Below are 25,692 nucleotides of genomic sequence, written 5' to 3'. Positions count from 1 at the left end.
GTGAAGTTTTGTCTTCATGTTCTTTGGCGGTGGCTACCTTTTACAAGCTATACCATAGAGTGAATATGCAGTGGTAAGTATTAAAACAAACTCAATTTAAAGTGCAAACGAGGTTTATTCAATCAGCTGCAAGATTCATGATAAAGAGTAAACCATACTATCACTGTCATTCCAATATCACCCATTCCCTTTCTGACTAAAAATAGCTTTTCTTTCCCCACCCATTTTCATGCAAAACACAGTTTATTTCAAGCTGGTGTTCAGTCCCTTACAAGTTGGCACTGGAAGGCTGCCTTTAGAACAACTAGAGCATAATATACATCATAGCACACTACTGCCTCCCTTAGCCAGGGACACAGAACAAAGCACAGTGATTCAGACCTTTCTGATATGAAGGTTGCTGAGGTGACAGAGACATTTATAACACTATGACAACGCCTCAGCTGCTATTCAAATATCTTAAAGTAATAACAAAGTTCCTTCATTTCAAAATAAAAAAAAACATTCAAACAACAGAGTTTTCAGTTAAGACTGCACATTCCAGCAAGCAAACATTCAAACAGTACCAAGGAACGACAAAAAGCAACTCAAAATAATTATAATCTACTACTAAACTGCTGTGTGCTACTGGAGAAGCCATGATGTTGAATCTTTCATTGCATAATGTCGGTCCACATGCCATGTCTGCATGGTCTGCTTTCTTGGACACAAATATTCATGGTCTGTGTAACTACAAAAGCTGAGGAATATATTGTGTCTGTCGGAGTTTGGTGGTGGTGATCATTATTTTAAAACAAAAATAGTTATCTTTGGTTTTGAATTGATGAGAATAGTAATTACACATTCTATGAATATGCTTGTACCGTGATGTACAATGTACCGACGTATTTGGTTAATGTGCACTTATGACAGGGTGCGCTATCTGGAACACCTGACCATATGAATGAAGTAGTTGTCACATTGTACATGGAAATACTGACAGGGTTAAGTCTATCCATTTATCTTTAGGCTTCACCCCAGGATGACTGATTGTAAAAAAATTGTGTCGTAAATCAATCTAAAGATATTTTGCATAGTGCAAATGCAAAACCCCTTTAGTTGTTTCCTCGTGATTGATAGTAAACAAAATTCTTGTGTAAGCAAACAGAAGGTATTGATTTGATATGATACCTGTGATCAATTTGTCATCAGTGATTACACTATTATAATGCTACACACAATCTCAAAGCTACAAAAGTGACATTTGCATCACACAGCAGAAGCTTGGAGGAAGGTGAAGCAGGAGGGCAGAGACGTTAAAGGCATCATCAAGTCCTCTCCAATACCCATCAGGTGGCCTCCTCCGTCAAGTCATACCTGGGAAGAACAGAGCACAAATAGCAACAGGAAGAGCCGAGATGTATTTGCACAGATGCTTTATAAAAACAACCATGGGCGGAACTGGTGAACATACCACTGAGTGACCCCTGAGTTGAGGTCAACTTGGTCCAGATCAAGCTGCAACTACAGGAGAAAAAACAGAACAAATAACAGGACTTAAAGAAAGCTGTTCATGTCAAAATTTGAGAAAATTATAGCTTTAGGAAAGTTCTACCAGGAAGACTCAAAAGACTAATTCTACATTTGGACAATATCATTCTTCTTGTGTAACTGAATTTTGCTGTAAATCATATTCAGGATTCAAATTCTGTCATTGTATTCTTGCCGCCTTTCTGTGTGGTATTATTAGAGTTACAGACAGGAAAGTGTTGCCTCACAACACTAATTACAGTGCATGAAAATGCACTGTACTGTTCTTCCTAGGCTTCTTATTCTTCTTCTTCTAACGCAATTAATGCAGCTTCAACCGCTTAACGTAGAAACTTCATTCAAACTATGTTACGTAGGTCTTACTTAGGACATGGGTGCTTTGTATTTTTCAGCTTTGTAACTTTTATACTTTTTAAACTATTAATTAAAAACTGTTCAAAATTTCCCCATAGACTTAACATGGGCTGATGACATCACAATAGAGCCGTTAAGCAATTAGAATCCTATGGCAGGTGTTCGGGCCAGCTGCATCAACTGCCAGTCTCAGGCTTTAAGCATACAAACTGGCCCTATTAAGACTACACATCCTGTTCAACTGCTTCCTCTGCCAAAAACTGTTTCAAAATAAAAGTCCTCACTACAATATTTCACTGTTAAACAATTTAACCCTTTAAACTACTGAACTTTTATCTGTTCAGCCATTGTAACTGTTACTTGTCATCAACTATGACTCCTACCCACTGTAGCTAGTTAGCTAAGATAGCTAAGTAACTTGGTTAGCATAGTTAGCATGCTAGCATGTTAGCATGCTAGTTAACATGCTAGTTAGCATTTTTAGCAAAACTGTTAAAAACGATTAGCTAAGTTAGCTAAGTCACATGGTTAGCATAGTTAGCATGCTAACATGTTAGCATGCTAGTTAGCATTTTTTGCAAAACTGCTAAAAATGATTAGCTAAGTTAGCTAAGTCATATGGTTAGCATAGTTAGCATGCTAGCATGTTAGCATGCTAGTTAGCATTTTTTAGCAAAACTGCTAAAAATGATTAGCTAAGTTAGCTAAGTCACATGGTTAGCATGTTAGCATGCTAGCATGTTAGCATGCTAGTTAGCATTACTGTTAAAAATGATAAGCGAAGTTAGCTAAGTCACATGGTTAACATAATTAGCATGTTAGCATGTTAATTAGCATAGTTATCATAACTAATAAAAATTATTAGCTAGGTTAGCTAAGTCATATGGTTAGCATAGTTAACATTTTAATATTGTTAGCATGCTAGTTAGCATAGTTACTTGGTTACCATTATTATCTTTAACATAGTTAGCATAACTACTAGCAAACATTGGAGCCATTCCAACTGTTAGTTATCGTCAACTATCTGCCTAAATAATTTAACCATTTCAATTATCAACCTATTTAACTGTTCAGTCATTCCAACTATAGTAAACCTTATCTACCAAGCAAATAATTTAACCATATGAACTCATCATATTTTTGCATTTTCATGCACTGTATTTCCTTCAGGAAATGCTTTTCTAGTTAACGATTTGTCCTTCAAAACTAAAACCGGTTTCTCTCACTTTTCCGATGAGCTCCTTCTCACGACTCATGAAGGAAACACTGTGTTTGACCGACAGGTCCAGTCTTCTCTGTGTGGCCTCCTCCAGTGAAAGGTCAAAGTCAAACCTAACAGGGACAAACGTGGTGGTAAATTTAGCCTCTGGGCCAAGCTAACACACATCATTATCTTCCCAAGCATGTTATTATTCCCCCCTAACCTTACCTCTCTTTGAACTCTGGGTTGAGCTCTTTCTTCTTGACGCTTGTCTTCCGTTTGGTGGTCCTGCTTTTGTCTGGGAGAAGGATGAGGGAGACGTAAGGGTCGGACCCGTCTTTGGCGCTGGCAGGCAGGTTTCTGTCCACAAACAAACAAGCCACACAGGAGTGTTTACAATCTGGCGGCAGATAGTCCAGGCAACACAAATTGAACGCTGCAAGTGTTTTCCAAGAGGAATGCAGTCAGCTAAACTGTTCAAGGGCTTGAAGCAGTTAACTGAATGTTAACAGCCTTTCAGTGTTACATTCAAAAAAAAAAACCACACCTGGGGCTCAGGTGTCCTCAGAGCTGTCAGACATACAGTACCTGCAGGCGTGGACCGTGATGGCCAATCGGCTCTCTTCAGAAGAATAGACAATAGAGAGCTTCACCTGTCCCTGGCCTCCAGCTCCACCCACACTATCTTCTCTAGAGACAGAAACACACACACACACACACAAAACACACGCACACACGCACGCATACACACACACACACACAGACAATCTCATTATAGTTGTCTCTTTGCAGTATTTGAAGAAAGAACAGAGTCCATTCTGTGTGACACTCACTCATTGCTGGGCACAGCTCTATGCCTAAGATTAGCTGCCATGTCTGAATCTCTACTGGGAATGAGGTGATCTTCCACTGCCTCGTCACAGTCTGTCACCTCATCTCCATTCGACTTGAGGCACTCCACCAGCTTTGAGTCCAATAACTGATGGACCAACACACAAGGTAGTTATTTATTATTAACGACAGAGAAAACTCTATTTGGCATTTGAGAAATGTAACTGGTGGACTTTAGGGAACAGTTTTGAGAATAAAATTATTGTATGGCGGTGTGATTGCTGATAACTAGCTTGAAACTATGTGCTGAAATGTTAAATCACTGCACTGTCACCTTGACTTCGGCCCTCAGTAGGATCTCACTCTCTGGGAGAGCGCCATCTAGAGGCAGCCAGCGGTCCAGCACCAGGTCAGGCTCGGCCAGCACTTCCCTCAGGGGCAGCAGCAGGGCGCCCAGAGCCTGGCCCCAGCTGTGAGAAAGCTGCACAGAGAACGCACATTCAGGCACTCGGATTGTCTGTCATAGCCAGTAAAAATCAGTAAGTCAACAACATGGCACAAGCTGATTTTGGGATTTGTTTTTTTATATGTTTTAATTTCCTGACCTTCACTGTGAGGATGTCCTTTCTAGGGTCACGAACCAGGAACTGAAAGGCTTCATCCCACTGTGGAGAGGTAGAACGATCGCAAATCTACGGGAAAGAAAACATGAATATGCACAAATCATACGAGACCCACAAATTTCACATTTCATTTTGGTAGCCCACTCTTTATGACAGACTTGAGGGATGTGCCACACCAAGGACACCGGTAGACATACAGCACGTGGAAATGGACAGGAAGTCCCACCTTAGTCCGGTTGGAGACGCCCTCCAGTGAGATCTCTGCCCCGACCTTGGGCTCGTTACCACTCTTCTTCAGCTAGGGCCACAGATAACATGGTACAGAACACGAACCAATTAGTGAAGCCACCCTCCCCATACATACGGAACACAAAAGTACAATTTAGCTGTTTATTCTGTTTTTGTAAGTGTAAGACATGAGGCTATCCTGTGTAAGTGTGAGATGTGAGTACATCCTGTGTAAGTGTGAGATGTGAGTGTGTCCTGTGTAAGTGTGAGATGTGAGTGTGTCCTGTGTAAGTGTGGGATGTGAGTGTGTCCTGTGTAAGTGTGAGATGTGAGTGTGTCCTGTGTAAGTGTGAGATTTGAGTGCATCCTGTGTAAGTGTGAGATTTGAGGCTATCCTGTGTAAGTGTGGGATGTGAGGCTATCCTGTGTAAGTGTGAGATGTGAGTGTGTCCTGTGTAAGTGTGAGATGTGAGTGTGTCCTGTGTAAGTGTGAGATGTGAGTGTGAGATGTGAGTGTGTCCTGTGTAAGTGTGAGATGTGAGTGTGTCCTGTGTAAGTGTGAGATGTGAGTGTGTCCTGTGTAAGTGTGAGATGTGAGTGTGTCCTGTGTGAGATGTGAGTGTCCTGTGTAAGTGTGAGATGTGAGTGTGTCCTGTGTAAGTGTGAGATGTGAGTGTATCCTGTCTGTATGCACTGCACTCACCGGCAGGCCATGGGCCCTCTCCACGTAGACAAAGAGCAGAGCTGCAGAGGGGATTGTCTTATTCTGATACACCTGCTGGGACTGAAGCTGCAGGATCGATCTAACAGCACACACGAGAGGCCATTAATTACACTGTTCAACTGCAAAACAGTGCCTGCCAACCAACTAAAGAGCCAATATAAAGCACAACATTTCATGTTATTATACAGAAATTGTAAAATAATATGCCACTCTTTTATTAATTTGTTTGCGAATGAAATGACATGAGACAGTACAGGACATGATCAATCAAATAAATGGGACTGATGAACAGTTGTGCTTTCCCTGTGTACACACAGATGCATTAGCACATAATAGGTGTTTCTGTGAGCACTCAAACAACGCAGTGCTGACAGCAGCAGGGCTAACCTGGTCAAGCCTCGTCAGATCTGTTCCTCTGGGCAACCACTCCATCACCAGGTGAACTCGGCCCGTCTTGACATCATTCAGAGTGTACCACTGCAGGGTTGGTGTGAAATCATGGCACAAACGCACAGAAGACAGAATTATTCACATAAAAAACATCAGCGTTATCTTATTTTTTATGATTCAGAGCTGCCCTGATAATGTTCTCACCTGATCAGTATACTGTGAGTTGATAAGGTCTCTGAGATTAATCTTGAATCTGCAATGGGATTTTGGAAAGAAGCTGTCACATCTACACAGAACCCCTCCGTCTACACAGAGAAGCCCTCAAAAGCCTTCTAACACCTTTGTCTCCTTTCCGTACCTGCCAAGGAAGTCATCCTGGTCAAAGTCCTTATCGAACAACTCAAATTGCACCTCTTGTCCCGGGAGCTGGGTCAGGATCACCTGTGAGGCACCCGAGGGAGGGCCAGACAGGAGAGACATAATTATATGGAGTGATTACAGCAGAGAGGATCTCTACAGGGGGAGGCCTGCTCCCACAGGCTGAATTAGAGGCTAGAAGAGCGCAGTGAAAGGAAAAAAAAACCGTGTATCTATAAATAGATGAAAGCCGTTGCTCCTGCCGAGCGTCCCTGAGGAGCAGCAGGCCTTGGTGGATCTGGAGCGCGTACACTTACCTCATACATCTCGTTCCACGTGGGGCTGAGGTTCTCTTTGATCACATGACTCTTGTAGGTCACGCCGCCCACGCGGACCTTGACGTAGGGGTCGCTCTTCCCCTTCCTGCCCATGAAGCTGTCCTTGGCCACGAGGCTCTCGGCCTCCACCAGACGGATCCTCAAGACGCCCTGCAGGACACGGAGGAGGTGAGCGGAGTGGGGGAGAGAGCATCTCAGTGTTTATGTCAACATAGAGATGGGACGAGACCAAGAGATAAACAGGATAGGCTCAGCAACTGACAACAGAGCGTGCTTGCAAACAGCATTGCAAGGACATGCTTTTCGCAAGAAACACTAACTGATCTAATCTCATGTCCGTTAGGCTGCAACTGTATATCAGATATCGTTGATTTACAGACAGTTGTACAGGCTGAACTTGTTTGATGAGTTCTCACAAAGACTCTAGTTATGAAGTCAACATTACAAGAGCAAACACACAAATGTTGTCTGTTGAAGAGGGGACTCTGGGGCCCTGGAGGGACTCACCTCTGTGGCAAAAGCTGCATCTGGGCTGGTGTTTTGGGGCCGCGTCACGCACGGGTTGGGGGTCAGGCTGGAGCTCCCTGGGGCCCCCTCTGATGTCACGCCCCCTTCACCTTGGCCGGACCCAGGGGACGTGGGACATGGGGAGACAGGGCTGGGAATGGCATCTTCATCCAGCCAAAGCAACTGGGGAACACACATGCACACACACAAAAATGATAAAGGGACACATAGACCATATTAAAGTCAGTAAGAGAGATGTATTTGATGTGTCTGAAGCAGACCCTTTTGTCATTATGAAAATAATTAGAGTGCATGAAAATGCACTCTACTGTTATCCGATTTCTTATTATTATTTTCCGCGTTTAATGAGGCTTCAACCGTTTAATGTAGAAACTTCATTCAAACTATTCAGCCATTCCAACTGTCAGTTATCATACACTATGCCTCCAGCCAACTATATTAAACCATCATCTACCTAGCAACCAGCATAGCAACCTAGCAACAGCCTAGCATCCACCTCAAGTACCCTAGCAACAGCCTGGCAACTAAGCTATGTAACATGGTTAGCAACCATGTCAAATATCCTAGCAACAGCCTAGCAACCACTTCCACAGTTACAACCTAGCAACCAACATAGCAACCAATGAGTTTAACCTAGCAACTAGCATAGCAACCACCACAACTAACCTAGCAACAGCCTAGCAACCACATCAAGTACACTAGCAACAGCTTAGCAACCACCTCAAGTACCCTAGCAACAGCCTAGCAACCATGTCAAATACCCTAGCAACAGCCAAGCAACCACCTCAAGTACCCTAGCAACAGCTTAGCAACCATGTAAAATACCCTATCAACAGCCTAACAACCACTTCCACAGTTACAACCTAGAAACCAATATAGCAACCAATAAGATTAACCTAGCAACCAGCATAGCAACCACCGCAACTAAGCTAGCAACAGCCTAGCAACCACCTCAACTACCGTAGCAACAGCATAGCAACCACTTTTATGATGACAACCTAGCAACCAACATAGCAACCAACATGATTACCCTAGCAACCAGCATAGCAACCACCATAACTACCCTAGCAACACCCTAGCAACCATATGATTTACCCTAGCAACAACCTAGCAACCACCACAAAGTCAACCTACCAACACTATTGTAACTATATCTGCATTATTTGTTTTTACTCTTTTATTTTACATCCTATTTTTTGCATTTTCATGCACTCGTAATTCCCTGGAATTAAATTTTCTAGTTATCACCTGTTATGTGGTGATAACGGTGGTTTTCACATGCAGGAAAATATGCAGAATAACAGAATGTATTATGTTACTGCTGTACAAGTGTAAGAGCTTGTTTCAAAATTAAACTGCATGTGTGTTATCGTGATATATTCTGCAATATACGTACTGTACCTCACCTCTTATTAATATTAGACTACCATTGATAAATACTAACTAACAAGCAATGCCCTCATTACAGTCACATAATGTTGTGACAGAATTCACACCACAGTGACAATTTTTGTTTAGCCTGTGGCTGACAGAGATCACATCCTGTTGTGAATGTGTGAAGCCCCGCAGTGTGAATGTGTCTGAGGCAGTGGACTGAGTGACCGTCCACTCACCCTCAGCACAGCTTTGAGGTAGAGCCGGCTGGCTTGGCCTGAATTCTCCAGCTGGAACCACTGGTCCATGGTGAGCTCTGGGGTGACCAGCAGCCGGGCCAGAGGAATGGTCACGCTGCCCAGGGACACGGACCGGTCGTCGTCTTTCACCTGAGAGAGAGAGAGAGGGACACAGAGACAGCAGGGGAGAGAGAGAGAGAGAGAGAGAGGGACACAAAGACAGCAGGGGAGAGAGAGAGAGAGAGAGGGACACAGAGACAGCAGGGGAGAGAGAGAGAGAGAGAGGGACACAGAGACAGCAGGGGAGAGAGAGAGAGAGAGAGGGACACAGAGACAGCAGGAGAGAGAGAGAGAGAGAGAGGGACACAGAGACAGCAGGGGAGAGAGAGAGAGAGAGAGAGAGAGAGAGGGACACAGAGACAGCAGGGGAGCGGAGGGGTCAGAATTCCACAAATGTGGAGACAACTGAGCAAACGCAAATGGAAAGAGACTGAGTCTAAACATCAGGTCTCTGAGTTGATCTGCTTTGACCTGGTGACAATTTTGTTACTCTGAGCAGTGATACTGAAGGCGGCGGGCAAATTGACAGAATACTTGTGCAGACCTGAATTTCCATGTCCTGTTTAAGAGGGTCCTGGATGAAAAGGGTGAAGGCCTCCTCCCATACAGGGCTGGTGGTGCCGTACACAGTCTGAGTGGAGCACATTACATTTGTTTACATCAGACACAATGTTTGTGTTTGTGTTCCACATGCACACAATGAAAAAGTATTTGTTGCTAACAACTACCTCTGCACTACTATCTCTGAGAAGGAGAACATATATTTCTTTAGAGGTTTCAAAAGGCTAGCATGGTTAAATATTTAGAAAATCATTACTAATCGCAGCAACGTTAAAGGAACCGTATGTAAGAAATGTATTTCAATTAATCATAAAATGGCCCTGATATGTCACTAAACATTAAGAAATCGTGTTAATTTCAAATACTTATATCACTGACAACAATAGTCCGGCCAGGATATTGCAATTTAAAAAGTGAAGTTGCAGCCCTCAACTGATGTTGATGTTGTGTTTTGTCATGTCATGTTGTGTTTTGGCCTGATGCGCCACCCTCTACCTATCTACTAATCACAAAGTCAGTAGTGTTTCGCCATCAGGGTTGGCAACCTCGAGTCAGGGGGAGGGGATACACCACTCTACAGTAATTTGAAAGTGATTGCAGTACCAGTTTTGTCCACAATCTTACATATGGTCCCTTTAACTCCCTCATAGAGTAAAATCTAGCAGAGCAGAACAGTGTGGCAACACATGACATTTCATGTATCATGTTAGCCCATGTTGACATATGAGAGCTGACGAGTGTTAGTGGACGACTGACCCGGCTCTCTCGAGTGGTGTCCTGCACAGACAGCTGCACAATGGGGCTGGGCTCCTTACTGCCTTTCTTCATCTGTGACAACACATCTGAGTCAACACAAACATAACACAGAGACAACCAAGACCTCACAGTCTTACACTACACATCTCTCTCTCTCATTCTCTCTCTATCTCTCTCTCTCTCTCTCACACACACACACGCACATACAAACACACAAACACACACACACATACAAACACACAAACACACACACACACACAAACACACAAACACACACACACACACACTCGATTTCTCCCTCTCTCTGTCATTATACCTGTGAGAAAGAGAGACAGGATGCAGCTGGCTCAGACAGGAAGTAGATAATGACTCACCGGTAGGTCCTGGGCCCGGTCCAGATACACCACCAGGATAGCTGCAGAGGGGGGCTCTGCCGTCTTGCTGGATATGGTGAGGTTTTGGTTCCTCCTCAGCACCTGCACATAGCAAAGAGTCAGCCATCACATAACTCCACCTCAGCCTCCTGCTGTGACCGCTTCCCTCAGGCTGCCCAGAGCACTTCCCTCAGGCTGCCCAGAGCACTTCCCTCAGGGTGCCCAGAGCACTTCCCTCAGGCTGCCCAGAGCACTTCCCTCAGGCTGCCCAGAGCACTTCCCTCAGGGTGAGTGATGAGGGGAGGCCAGCAGGGGGAGGGAGCAGGGGACAAGAAAGTAGTGACCAGAACTGGGCAGAGCTGTGTGGAGAGGGAGCAGGGGACAGGAAGTAGTGACCAGAGCTGGGCAGAGCTGTGTGGAGAGGGAGCAGGGGACAGGAAGTAGTGACCAGAGCTGGGCAGAGCTGTGTGGAGAGGGAGCAGAGGACAGGAAGTAGTGACCAGAGCTGGGCAGAGCTGTTTGGAGAGGGAGCAGGGGACAGGAAGTAGTGATCAGAGCTGGGCAGAGCTGTGTGGAGAGGGAGCAGGGGACAGGAAGTAGTGACCAGAGCTGGGCAGAGCTGTGTGGAGAGGGAGTTAAGTCATTTCTACTGGCTGTGTGCTGTGTGCCGCTCACGATGCTCACCTCACTCAGGCGCTCAGCAGAGGGCAGCAGAGAGAGCCACTCCAAACGAAGGTGGACCTGCCCTGAGGGAGCGTCCTTCAGAGTGAACCACTGTGGAGCAGCAAACACAAACACACATACATACACAAATGAATATACGTGCACACACACACATACACACACACACACACAAGCACATTAACATACATATATACACAAATGCATATACGTGCACACACACACATACACACACACACACACACATACACGCACACACACACAAGCACATAAACATGCATATATACACAAATGAATATACGTGCACACACACACATACACGCACACACACACACATACACGCACACACACACAAGCACATAAACATGCATATATACACAAATGAATATACGTGAACACACACACACACACACACACACACACACACACACACACACACACACACACACACACATACACACACACACACACACAAGCACATTAACATACATATATAGACAAATGGATATACGTGAACACACACACACACACACACACACACACACACACACACACAAGCACACACACACACACACACACACACACAAGCACACAAACACATTGAAATATTAATATTTTAGGTAGGTAAATCATTATTTTTATTAGCATAAAGTAACGTGCAAATGAGCAAACAAAAACACTGTGCCCTACATCCTGATCCACCTACACAAGAGGCCAGTTTTTTGTTTGCACTGCTAAGGAGTAGCCTACGGGAGAGTAAAACCAATCTGCAAGACTCAGCTCACCTCATCCAAAAATCTTGCTTTCCTTACTATGTCCAAATCAAGCTTGACCCTAAGAAACAAAATAAAATAATGATCAATAAAGATTACGCAATGAAACCACACACCAGCTTGAGCCATACAGCCAAAGAGAATGTAGGTACAGCGCTAACAGGATTAAAAGAATCAAGTTCACATTTCTACCATTAAGTAAGCAAATACTAAGCTCCCCTGGAAACACAATTCGGTATCGAATTAAAATTACAGCATAGTTCTTTTTTATGGTTGAAAGAGGACATGTTTCTAGATGGACCCAAGTGTAGTTTAGACATTTTCTTTCTTTCCTTTCTTTTGGGCCTCCCTACAGAGGAATACATGTTTCAAATCCACAAAGGGAGAAATAATGGCAACAATACAAATGACTATGTAAAGGTCAGTATTTCCTATTTTTCTTTTAAAAATTCAAATAATATAAATGTCAATACTCAAAGATGTTAACAAAGTCAACAATATCTTAAAGCTCAAAGAGTGAATTCCCTATAATATTTGAATATTTGTAAAAATGCTGAATGCCAGTTACAGTTGAGATACTCTGGATAATGAAACAGTGTGACATAAACACTCAGTAAACCAAAGTATTGCTTTGGTTTACAAATTAACTTAAAGTATTTTTCTAAGAACTGTGCCTTCAACCATGTCTCTGTTTGGGTTAACAGTGGTAACCTAGCACTACCATCACAAGACCACTATGTTCCTCAGTGGATGGTCCTAGACGGAACGTGTGGGTCACAGCACCCTCAGAGAATGTCATAAAATGCTCCCTTTGTTGATGATCTAAAGGCGATGGGAATATCATGGCCTCCAGTCTGATCATACAAAGCCTGATTCAGTTCTATGGCTAATGTGCTGCTCCGCTTGGAGCCTGTGGTCTGCTCATACAGTCAAAAGCACGGCTCTGAGGGTGATCACACATGGATACAGTGGGAAGTACCTCCCCAGGAAGTCATCCTGGTCAGGGTCTTTGTCAAACACCTCCACCTCCAACTCCTGTCCAGGCACTTCATGGACAATGACCTGACAAGCCACAAATACACACGGGGGGGCACACCAGCACATAGACAGACAGATACAGAAACAGACCGATGAAGAGATGAGAAGTTTATGGTTATGAAATGATCAGTGGGAGAGAAGTCATCTAAGTCAGCTAAGCCCACTCTGCATGATAGTCTTGCGTGATAGGCAAAGACAAGTTAGCTTCTTTGCAGAGAAGGTCAAGCCATGAGATGAGGCTTTAGCCATTCTTTTTCTCAGAAGAATGTTTCCTACACCCGCTGGGTTTCATAATTCATATGATCAGGGCATGTGATCTCATAGTCACGTCCTGTTATTTCTGAAGTTGTGATCCTGCTAGCAATTGCCCAACAACCGTTTTGAAATAGTCTCAACAAAATATGCTTTTTGAGATCTAGTGTCTCTAAATCGGCTCTGCAATACATCAGCAAAAAAAACATCAACGTCCCTTTAAATGAATAAACATTTTTAGATACAACAGAATAGTGGCATTATGAAAAACATTAAAATAATAATGCTGATATGTTAAAACTAATCTAATTGTGTCACATGTGTGCCATTCAGATGATAACCACAAGCAATACACTTGCAGCATATCTTTGTGCTTTAAATAGAACTGTAAACCCATGACTCAAAACATTACTGAAATCAAAGGGGCAATGAATACAGTGGAGTAGTGTGCATTTCAGAACAACACACTGAAGTCCATAATTATGCACACCAGGAAATGGCAGTGCAACACAGGGTTAGTGGAATTTCTCTGAACAGTCAGAGATGTTGGAACTTTACATGTGTATTTTCACATTCAAATACTTTTTTGTTCTAGGCCAAAGGTTGCCATTTCAAAATGTTGTTGCAGTGTATCGGCATTCTTGTGTTTGGTCCAGTAGCCTGTTTGTCTGACTGTTCTGAGGTCAGAGGGTTTTCTTTTCACACTTGTCACAGGATTGTCTTGGAATATACTGGAATGAGTGTTTGTGCTATTTAATGGCACATCACAGATGCAAGAGAAACATGAAACACATAACTGTATCATATCTGAATGACAAAATTTCACTACTTCAAACACTAACCTCAAACTCTAGATTCAGTGAATAAAAAACAAAGAGTTGGCCAACCATATTTGCTCGCTATGACTCACTTGCATTGGAAAGCACATATCCCAATGACTGCAGCCTTGAGACCAGAAAACCCATAAATCTCTCTCACCTCATACATCTCGCGCCACTGGGGGTTGAGGTTGTTGTCCACGTAATGGGAGGTGAAGGTCTGGGTGCCCACCCTGAGTACAGCGTAGGGGTCCGACTTCCCCGCCAGCACGCCCTTGATGTAGTTGTCCTTAGCGGCCAGGTTCTCAGCCTCCAGGAGATGGATGCGCACAATCCCCTATCAGAGCCCATCCACAGAAACACACACACACACACACACACACACACACACACACACACACACACACACACACACACACACACACACACACACACACACACATACACATACACATACACACACACACACACACACACACACACACACACACACACATACACACACACACACACACACACACACACACACACACACAGAGACTGAGCAGCCAATACAGTATCATTAATCACAAATCCATAACACTTCAAACGTACTTCAGAGGTCCTAAGTGAAGCACACAGTGATAGCAGAACCCACAAATAGATGCTGACCGCTTTGCTACACGTCATATTTTTTCAGCAGATTTGTCAGTGTTTACTCATATGACTTTAGGTTGTATTTCATATAATCAAATTTCAGTACTTGCTCCACTGACGTCTGCGGTGGGTTCTGCTAGCAACACAACACATTCAGCAACACTCAGCCGTAATAATATTTGCCATGGTCTGTCTCACAGAGGAGGTGGCTCATTGACCCCTCTCTGAGTATTGAGTGGATGGGTTACCCGTGGGAGAGGGGAGCGGAGCTGCGCAACGTGCAGGTCGGCCACCAGGGGGACAGTGAGGCGATTCGGTAGGACCAGGAAGGAGGCGATAACATCCATTATCATAGTATCCGACATAGCACTGCAAATGAATGCAAGGGTTGCATTTTGTGGACAAGAAATGGAAAAGACACCGTTGGACAGACACAGAGACATTGACATACACACATAACAACATACTGATTTTGCAATGCAGAGGGCAGCATGGGGTAACTAATAACTGGTGATTTGCCCACAAATCAGGAATCTCGGGTGGGAAAGGTGGGAAACTGGGACTGTTCCTGTTTGAGGTAACAGAAGCATGATGTGAAATGGCATTCCAAACATAAATGGCAAGTTGCCACTAATCAAACAGTGGGACTTTTCCACCATATTGTGGAAAACCATGCTTCTCATCCACTCAAAAAGAGCTTGTCAAAGAACTGTAAATCATGCCACCCATTCTTAATGTTTAGCCCACAGAGAGATAAACAGTAGGGCTAATCCATTAGGATGGTCTCACGGATGGTCAGCACGCTGAAAGCCGGTCTCAGCCGTGAAAAATGCACTCACTTCAGCCCAGGGATGTCCAGCAGATTGGTTAGCCCAGTCCAGTTGATATCAAGCTTCTGTAAGAATAGAGCACCAGAGAGTGAGAAAGATGGCCCCGCTAGCCATTAGCTTGTGTTCAGACATAAAGCACTGGGGCCAGAGGAGAGAAGTGTGGACTCACAGGCCTCCGGATAAAGAACATGGTGATGGCGCCTACTAGAGGAACATCCCCAATCAGAGGCTCTAGGATCACCCTCAGCTTGCCATGGAGCTGGTGGTGGATAAAAGGAACAGAGAGAGAGAGAGAGAGAGAGAGGACATAAGCAAACAAATGGGATGAAACATTAAACCTAAAGTTAATGGTATAGCTTGAGTTGTTCACCTGTATGCCCTTGACTCCTGCTTTGCAAAAGTACTTCTTCACCTCCACGTTGATCTCCACATCTCCAGCAAAGCTGTGCAGTGCAAAAAGGGGACAAAGTAATAAGGGTCCAGTTGTCACTTCCTCTAGTATACTCTTATACATTTTCAAAGTTAAGGCCGCGAGGGGGTGCCAGGAGGGCCTCAGCAAGTTGGAAGGAAAAATAAAAGCAACAAAATACATTTGAAAAATGTAAAATATACCTACTACTATGAGTGTTGTTATACAATGCCATTATAATAATTTCTTGCATATCTGAACATTATATTCTCCATGATAATGACTGGGAATAATAGTAGAGTGAAAATTCTCATATAGCAGAAAGCCCCAAATGCAATTTTTACACACCGTATGCTACATCGCAAAGTGCTTGTGGCTAAAATAATTATTAGGATTAGCTTAAATATTAGGATTAGCTTAATGTATTTTTACATTTGCCGTAGTATTTTCGTTGGGTTTAATAACACATCAAGGGGGTCCTTGGCCAGAACCTAGTGGTATTTGGGGGGCGTTGTGATAAAGTTTGGGAACCCCTGCTCTAGTACACTGTCTTGTGCATTGAGCCCAACTAAACTAAGCATAAGAGATGTACCTGATGTAGAGGTCCAGCATCACCTGCCGTTTGTCATGTTCTGTGTGGGCCTTCACACCCACCACTTTCATGGCCTGGAGGTACAGTTCACTTTTACAAAGATGAAGATGTGTACAACATGCCACTAATAGAACTGAATCATCATATAAGGGGCGGGGGGGGGGTCTCACAATGCATGTTTGGGTTAGTAGAAATATGACACTTTAGTTAATGAATTTCATAGTAAAATAAAACCTAGTAAAAGCTTTTCCCAAACAGTGTGTAGGTCAGTTCTACCTTGTCTCCGAAATCAATCTTGGTGAAGCTGAGGGTCTGCAGGCAGGCGCTGGAGGCTCTGATGGAGGGGGCGATGGTCTCCACCAGCAGCTTCTCCAGATACTGCCCAATGAAAGGCCAGGCCTGCTGGATAATCTGCAACCCAACAAGCATGCAGGCACAGGAAGAGCCAATAAGAAGGCTTGAAGGCGTTCTTAGTCCATCAGTCATCAGAGGGTAGCTATGTACTCTATGTGTCTCAGTCAACTTTGACACAGTGAATATCACTGTATGTGTAGGTGCTATTTCTTAATGGTTGTTTTGAGTCTTATTTTTGTCATGGTATATAACAAAGGTAATTCTTAAATAAGGAAATCAAAAGACAATTGAATAAATAACATTACAACAAAAAGATTACTAACAAAAACACTTGGTAATGAAGGAATTTGAAAGAATTCGACTTGTGTCAATACCAGTGATACTACAAAAATGACAGACAAATGTCAACTGAATAGAGGTTTTCCTGACATGCCTAACCATACGCTGAGTACAAACCACTGTGGGCAGGAACTACAGTGAACTGTCAGTATGACATGTTGACTGGTCTCACGCAAGAGCAACACTGTGCCCCAACCTACAGACCTGTTTCCTGTTTCTGATGAATACAAAAAAGGTCAGGGGAGGTAAAAGGAAGGATTATAGCTGACCACAGAACAAAGTGGAAGGCCTGGGGGCAGGGACGTACACATAGTGATGGCTTTGAATAAGCCTGAGTAACGCATATATGTGAAGAGCTAGAGAGTAGCCCTACTTGGCCAATGAGGCATGTACAGCCAGGCAGTCAACGGCCGTCGAATGGACGGCTGTTCTAGACTTTTCCAGAACGCACAGATTGCCAGTGTGTCCCTGCTTGGGGGAGTATAACAGTGTGCCATCAGCCAGATTAACATAATAATGAATGTAATGTTTTTTGGTAAAATTGGGGGCAGAGATCTCTTTATATTGAGGTTTTTGGGCACATTCAGTAACTTTTGTATGTGAAATGATTGACAGTGGTTGTGTAGGTTTATATGTATTATATGTCTATCTATAAGGCTCTTTATATGTCTATCTATAAGGCTCTGGCGCAGGCCAAATGTCATCACATTTTAGCAACATTCCACAGATTCACAAAAACAGACTGACACATAAAAGCTTCAGCTTAAAAACAATGTGCATATTCAGGACAGCATGTCCACCGTGCCCCTAATCTCATAGAGACACAGTGAACTCTGTTACCACTACTTGTTTATGCGACATCCATGATGAACTATGAAAAGGGGTATGGAGAAATAATAATAAAACATTTAAAAAAGCACTGCATCAGGACCTGGAGATTTTGAAAAATACCTTTTCAACAAAAATGTCTTATCTGCATAACCTATACATCATCCACAACTTTACCACAGGATATGAAAGTATACCATTGAACTCATCACTTCAGCTAGTGTTGTCAGGGTATGAAGTTTAAAACAGAGGTGTTAACACACCAAAACTCTCTAGCTCACCAAGGAGGAAGACAAACGTTACTTTCAGGTTGGGAGGGCTTCAAATAGCTCATGATAAATGTCCTTCTTCTTGATTCTTTCCCAGCATAATTACCTTGATCTTGGTGTACACACACTGTTATGTGGAGTCTGAATAGTGCTTTATGGTAAGTTTACATTATGTGGAGTCTGAGCAGTGCTTTATGGTAAGTTTACATTATTGTTCTGTTCCAGGTAGAGCCAAAGAGCTGCTGTCCCCTGGAATCTCTCTGCACCTATATATTTTCTGTCAAGGTCATGACAGAATGGCTTGGGCCTTTGAGGGTGTGTGTGTGTGTGTGTGTGTGTGTGTGTGTGTGTGTGTGTGTGTGTGTGTGTGTGTGTGTGTGTGTGTGTGTGTGTGTGTGAGCTGAGGCAGAGGGAGATGAGCACTGCATCCACCGTGTGACTCAGGAAGTGTGCCAGGGGAAGCATGTGCAAGAGCAGCCCTGACCAAACCCTGCTGACTAGGCCGCCACAATCTCAGCTCTGTCTGTGACTTTACGTCCTGCAACAGCAGCCATGTGCCTTGTTCATTAGCGCTCAGACCTGCGAGCCTCAGATACCCTAGCAACAGCAGGCCTCAGTCTATTACACTAACAAAGCCGCCACACATTAGGGGTATGTATGTGTGTGTGTGTGTGTGTGTGTGTGTGTGTGTGTGTGTGTGTGTGTGTGTGTGTGTGTGTGTGTGTGTGTGTGTGTGTGTGTGTGCGTGTGTGTGTGTGTGTGTGTGCGTGTGTGTGTGTATGTGTGTGTGTGTGCGTGTGTGTGCGCGCGCGCATTCATTGTGTGTGCGTGTGTGTGTTTATTTTATTTTACTTTTTTAACTAATGGAGAGCATGGCGAAAAAGCCTTGCATGCATACATATTGTTGCTCTCCACGTCTAAGCCAAATGTAAACCTCAGACACAGAACAGATCAGAGGACACAATGCAACAGAGAGTTCAATATGAAACACCTACTTCCCCTGGGGTGAGGGGCTTCCCTCTTCATGTTCTTCACTAATAAAAATGGTGTACATACAGGTGTGTGTGTGTGTGTGTGTGTGTGTGTGTGTGTGTGTGTGTGTGTGTGTGTGTGTGTCCGCTACGTATACTGTTACTGTATAATGTTATTGTAAGACTCACCTTGTTGACCCATTCAACCTTCTCCACATCGGGGAAATTAACCTGTTAACAAACAAGACAGTGATACTTGGATTACTTTAAGCAGGTCAGTGTCGTTAAGTTGTTGTTAATGACATAACAGAGACATAGCTGGGGTGGGGTGAGGGGGGTTGTTTCAAACAGTAAACAAACTCTGTGGAGGAAGATATTACTAACAAAAGTACACAAAAGTAAACAAGCACTGTGGAGGGCAGTCTCAGCAGATGTAGCGTTTTCTTTGCTTACATTTTGTAAATTATATATTTGAGCCTTTCAGACCGTAGTCACATCATTATAGGATGTGTGGGGGGCTGAATAGTTTCCTTCACTTCAGCTGCAGGCCGTGCACAACAGACAGATGCAGCAGGACACCAGTGTTTCCCACAGAATTGAATTATATTTGTGGTGGTAAGTTTGCAGAATTAACTTGGATGCAAAAGTTTTTAACAAATTAATGCAGCGGGGTTATGATGCTAACCAGATTTAAGCACAACTTAGCCAGTCATCTTCTATGCTTTGCAGGATTGTTAATGTTCATGTGCATGTAGGTGTAAACGTGCATGTAGGTTCGACAGAGAGACACAAGGAGAGTCTGTGCAAAGGTGCACATAGCTCTACAATGAAAGAATTCCATCCAATTTAAATAGTACAACATGGAAAACAACATGGAAAATCATTGTGTGGTGGTCAATGTTGATATTGTGGTGGGCCGCCACAAATAAGTTAATGTATGGGAAACACTGGGATACGGCTTCAGTCTGAAGAGTTGAAACTTTATTTTGATGACTACCAGTTCAAACTGTGCAGTTTGCTTATCAAACTCAGTCACCAGCTTCTCTCTTCCATTCATCGTTTTCTCTGTTACTCTTGCTATGCACCCTGAGTTGTTTTCAAAGCCACACCACTTTTATAACAAGACATGCTATTTGGATGCTATTTTGCTGACTTTAAGTTTGTTTACTATATAAGATATATCGAAGACTACAGTATCTGATAGTGGTTGCAAGCTCACACTAAAAAGATCCACAAATCGTGAAAAAGACCTGCTACTTCCACCATGCTAGCTACGCCCCTGAATAATCTCTTGTACCCTCAAGTGATCTTCAAACCCACAGCCACAAGATCAGAACTTCAATTGCACATCCCCCTGTCCCATCACATGGATCAAGATAATGTGTTTGAGTGTGTGATATCCTGTTTACACTCACAACCCCATCATATGAGCCTGGTTTGCAGAAGAGGAAGACAGATAAACTACCACACTGACTCATAACATGATCTTAACTGCTGCTTTACCAGCAGGAAGGGTTGTGGTCTTACACAAGAGATGCTTTTAATTTTTAATGTTTAATGCGTTAAACATTATGGTGTAGTATACTATAACTGTGACATAAATACACTTTCCATTTTTGAATAATACAAAAGCATGCATAGATCTTTTAGGACTAATAATAACAAAAATAGCTATAACCTGTTGTGACAACCACAGCTGGCTATAACTATTTGTTATTCTTTAAATACAAATTGACAGCTCATCAACATCAAGGTAGTATTACATCCATTTAATTACTTATCAATCTGATATATTGTGCAGTGCACACAACATCCAACTGTACTGTAGATAGGCTCTGTATTAGGCCACTTTAAAAAAGAAAGATCAACATTAATGTAAATGAAGAGAACGAGGCTGACACAAAAAGGGTCCCATAACATGCTTACATTTGTAACACCCTTATCTTTGCAGCTTGTAAACTCATAGTTTCCTATGGACACTGTAAGATAGGCCTGTATCCACTGAGACTGTTTCCAGGACTGTTTATTCTCAACTATGCCCAGAATGAATCAGATCAAGACTCAGACTAACTTCAGAGATCTCAGGAAAATAATGTCCAAATATAGACAGGGCTGGACTTGACTGTGGAATGTGGCGAGCTTAATGAGGGTGAGAGACCGCGAGACAGACCGAGGGAGAGACCGAGGGCTCTGTGGGTGAGGGAGCTATGGAGCAAGCAGCCGTCCTCGAGTTTGCTACCTAAATGTTCTTCACTCCACATGTGTGTCTGTGTGAGTGTGTGTGTGTGTGTGTGTGAGAGAGGAGCCGTGTCGGATGATTTCATTGTTCAATTTGGGCAGAAAAAGTATGGGATTATCTGAGTGGTGAAGAAAGACATGAACTTAAGACCTACTAAAGAGGATCGTGACATGCTGTGGGCCCATAATAGCTTGACACATCTAATCCCAAAACAGGCTAAGCCTCAGATGCAGTGCTAGTCCTACTAGTGATCCAGAGAAGCAACATAAGAGAACTCTGGCTGAGCAACAAAACACGGACGACTAGACTGTCGGAAAACCATTCCCAGTGTCTAATGCTAAGGTGGTTGAGGGAATGCCAAGATTGTAGACTAGAGGTTGGTGGTTTGGATCTAAAAAATCTTCAGGCATAGCTTCATCTATTGAATAGGCAATGGCAATGAAAAGAAAGAAACCAAACCGCTGACAAACGTGAAAGTTCAAGGTCACATTTAACTACTAAACACCCTATTTTCCATGCAATGTCATGCAGTCAGCTTTGCTCCACTGCTGCTCTGAAATGCATGTGTCATAACACTGTCACTGATTTTCTCTCTTGATACATAATTTTGACACCAAGAATAGGTATCATTATTCTGCAAGTTAGACATCCATCGTCCAAAATAAATGGTTATATTTACCACCAGTTAATGCGCATTTTAAATAAAACGAGCGCACGGTGAGTGGCGCTGTCAGAGCCAGATGTTGTACAGCTGTGGTCGCCGCTAGCTAGGATCAGCCTTTGACAGTCAAAATATTGCAAACAAAACGAAAAACCTTACCCATGATGGCAAATCGCGTTTACTCCTAAAAACCCGTGTGGTGGTGAAATCTTGCTCGTTTTCCAGCAGATACATGGCGGATTGCAATCGAGAGTGTTTTCCATCCCTGCCGTGCTTCCATCCCATGTAGATGACAAGACCGAACAAGACTATACTAATACTGAATCCGAAGTAACCCGCAAGGTACACGGGCAATAACGCACCCAGGCACTTTCCGAAAGACCAAAGAACCGAGACAGCATGCTCTCCTGGACGACTGGGCTGCATTTCCTCTGGCGGGGCCGAGTCCGCAGCCTCTGAATCGGTACCAGCACTCGACCCTCCATCACCAGATGGCATCGGTAAGTCTTTCTCCATGAAGCCCCTACTACCTACTGTTGCCGCAGTGTCAACTAGCCGGAACCGATTCGGCTCACTACTTTAAAATAGACTATACCGTTTTCAAGGAAACGCACACGGCTGAATGCTTACAGAGTCATACCACCGCACAGCTCCAGGGGTTTGGTCAGGAACAGGCAACAGTGCGGCATGTGGGCACTTGCCAGGCAACCCCTGTAGGATCTTAATTTTCAGACTCAAAACAACGGGGCGTGTTTTGTTTCAAGCCTGGATCCTTGCTTACAGACTTCAACACTACAAAAGGTCATATCGCCACACATACATTTACCCATTATATTTTTGTGCAATGCACATGTTAGTTTACGCATATATTATGTTTACAAATGAAATTCGCCTTTTTCGCTGATAATGCACACAGAAAAGGAGGAAACACATTTGTTGTTTTAAGTTGGTCTATATACCGTATTTCCACAAATGGAACTGCCCATTGAGTAGGCCAGAAAAGATTACAGTCGGTAACATTAGCCTTTTGTCTGTGAGCATGATTGTTAACATGAATAGTTTGCTCTCAGTTCCTATACAATGACCACATGAAGAAAGTTGTGTTTACTCATATCCACATGTGACAACTAGACAGCAGCCAACCAGCTTTGGATTTAAATCTGCAAACAGCCAGCCGCAGGGGCTGGCCAATGCCTTAGGGCACACTTAGAGTACACAAGAATGGCACCGCACAATTTATTATGCATTTGTGCATAATGCAGAACTGGTTTTAACAGCATGAGTGTGGTAAGCAATGATGGGACCAGGGCCAGCTGGAGAGTTTCATTTCTGCCTTGCTTTCCTTATCCAGCTGGGTATTAATTTTGCAACATGGACTGTGTGTGTGTGTGTGTGTGTGTGTGTGTGTGTGAGTGCCTAATTGGAGGTAATGTTGGGCTTACTCAGTTATTGTAAAAATAACTGCATAAATCAAGTTATTTTTTTGTATAAATGATTTACTGTATAAATCCAGTTATTTTCCCACATGGGGTTAAAAGCTCTGTTACAGATCCAATGCACTTGGTGGAGGCACTTTAATCTAATGCATGCCGTGTTAGTTGTTAGCAACCTGGTTCATGTCCTGTCAGCCTACCAAGAAAACAATGTTTCAGAACTCAATATCTATTCTTTTCTAAATGTACTTATTATTAGGACATCATGTCACCTTCACATCAAATATGGTCTGTCCACCACCCCCTGCTGACTCAGACACGGCTCTTGTTTGCGTGCCTGCCCTACCCCCACCTCCCAGTCTCTCCAGCTCTGCATCCCGGTGACACCCAACGACCTAAGCCTCCATCACCTCACGCCCTGCCCCCGCCCGACACCTCCTTGCCTGTGCCTGTTGAGGTGTCCACGACTCTGGCAGTCTTGACAGGGACATCAAGGAGGTGGTCATCCCCCAGCCCCCACACCCCCTCAATACCAGTGCAACACTCACCTCCATCATCACAGGCTATCGTACCCCCACCATCACTGGATATTGCACCCCTCACCCACATGGCGATCACAAACAATGAGGTGACAACGACCTCAGTCAACAGCCATCAGACACACAGATCCCAGATGCACCCCTCCCTCTCCCCTCCCCTTACACCCCCCATCATCACAACAGATCAAGTGAGAGCTCAACTAAAGAAACTGCACATCAATAAAGCAGCGGGGCCTGACAGACTGTGTCCAAGGCTACTCAAGGCCTGTGCTGCTGAACTGGGGGAGCCACTGAAGCACATCTTCAATTTGAGTCTACGCCATGGACAAGTTCCAACACTGTGGAAAACATCATGTCTCACCCCTGTCCCTAAGAAGCCACACCCTAGTGAGCTTAATGACTACAAACCTGTCGCTCTTACATAACATGTGATGAAAACAATGGAGTGACTGGTCTTAGGTATGCTCAGACCCCAGGTACGCCATGCACTAGACCCGTTACAGTTTGCATACCAGGAGAAAGTGGGCGTGGACGATGCCATCACTTATCTTCTACACAGAACACATTCTCACCTAGACAAGGGGTCAGACTGAAGAACTGTCTCTCTGACACTGTTATCAGCAGCACCGGAGCGCCACAGGGAACTGTGCTCTCTCCAGTCCTGTTCACCCTGTACACATCAGACTTCTGCTACAACACCGAGTCATGCCACATGCAGAAGTTTTCTGACGATACTGCAATTGTGAGGTGTATCAGGAACGGGCAGGAGGAGGAGTACAGGAGCCTGGTGGAGGACTTTGTGCAATGGTGCAAACTCAATCATCTTCAACTCAACACTTCAAAGACCAAGGAGATGGCGGTGGATTTCCACAGGTCTAAGCCCACTCTGCTACCAGTCTCCATTGATGGGGTCAATGTGGAGGTGGTAAGCACCTACAAGTATCTGGGTCTCCACCTGGACAATAAACTGGACTGGTCAGCCAACACTGATGCACTCTACAAGAAAGGGCAGAGCAGGCTGTACTCCCTGAGGAGGCTGCGGTCCTTCAATGTGTGCAGCAAGCTCCTCAGGATGTTCTACCAGTCTGTTGTTGCCAGCGTCCTCTTCTATGCAGTGGTATGCTGGGGAGGAAGCACAAAGAAGAAGGATGCGGGGCGAATTGACAGGCTGGAAAGCTGGTTCTGTAGTGGGAGTTGAACTGGAGTGCCTCACTTCAATATCTGACAAAAGGACCCTGAACAAACTGATCAACACCTTGAACAATAAGTGTCACCGACTCCACAGCACTATTGTTAAGCAGAAGTGCCTGATCAGCTGGAGACTTCGCTCACTGCCTTGCACAACAGACAGACTGAGGAAGTAATTTGTCCCCAGGGCCATTGAACTGTTCAATGCTTCACTTAAGGGAAGAGGAGAGATATACTTCTCTGCATAGTCTGTCTGCCTCTTCACCCCCTCCATGTTTGGATACTGTCTGTCCACTAGCCACTTTTTACCACTGTCTTTCTGCCTCACTGTTGGCGTGCTATATTAGCTATATTAGCATATATTAGCACATATG

General features: G+C 43.9%; 1 protein-coding gene across 1 annotated transcript; it reads right to left on the bottom strand.

The window, feature by feature from the left end:
* Positions 1-95: 95 nt before the first annotated feature.
* Positions 96-22,884, bottom strand: esyt1a (extended synaptotagmin-like protein 1a). Its single transcript, XM_076277111.1, has 31 exons — positions 22,318-22,884; positions 19,448-19,489; positions 16,774-16,908; positions 16,498-16,571; positions 15,867-15,939; positions 15,666-15,755; positions 15,506-15,561; positions 14,915-15,035; positions 14,191-14,367; positions 12,902-12,984; positions 11,935-11,983; positions 11,153-11,242; positions 10,469-10,570; positions 10,095-10,166; positions 9,322-9,408; positions 8,718-8,867; positions 7,084-7,266; positions 6,556-6,726; positions 6,240-6,322; positions 6,086-6,134; positions 5,880-5,968; positions 5,471-5,567; positions 4,766-4,837; positions 4,522-4,608; positions 4,251-4,397; positions 3,919-4,064; positions 3,674-3,775; positions 3,314-3,445; positions 3,111-3,216; positions 1,454-1,503; positions 96-1,356 (listed from the first exon to the last, which is right to left on the bottom strand). The coding sequence occupies exons 1-31, from the start codon at positions 22,672-22,674 to the stop codon at positions 1,329-1,331; spliced, it is 3,300 nt and encodes a 1,099-aa protein (XP_076133226.1). The 5' UTR covers positions 22,675-22,884; the 3' UTR covers positions 96-1,328.
* Between the last annotated feature and the right edge of the window lie 2,808 nt (positions 22,885-25,692).

This window comes from Alosa pseudoharengus, unplaced genomic scaffold (genome assembly GCF_046254945.1).
Source record: "Alosa pseudoharengus isolate Yale_2024_CS ecotype anadromous, Long Island Sound unplaced genomic scaffold, YU_APseudo_1.1 YU_APseudo_1.1_scf_9, whole genome shotgun sequence".
NCBI classification, from domain to species: Eukaryota; Metazoa; Chordata; class Actinopteri; order Clupeiformes; family Clupeidae; genus Alosa; species Alosa pseudoharengus.
Note: the sequence above shows the minus strand (reverse complement) of the source record. Positions and strands in the feature narration are given on the sequence as shown.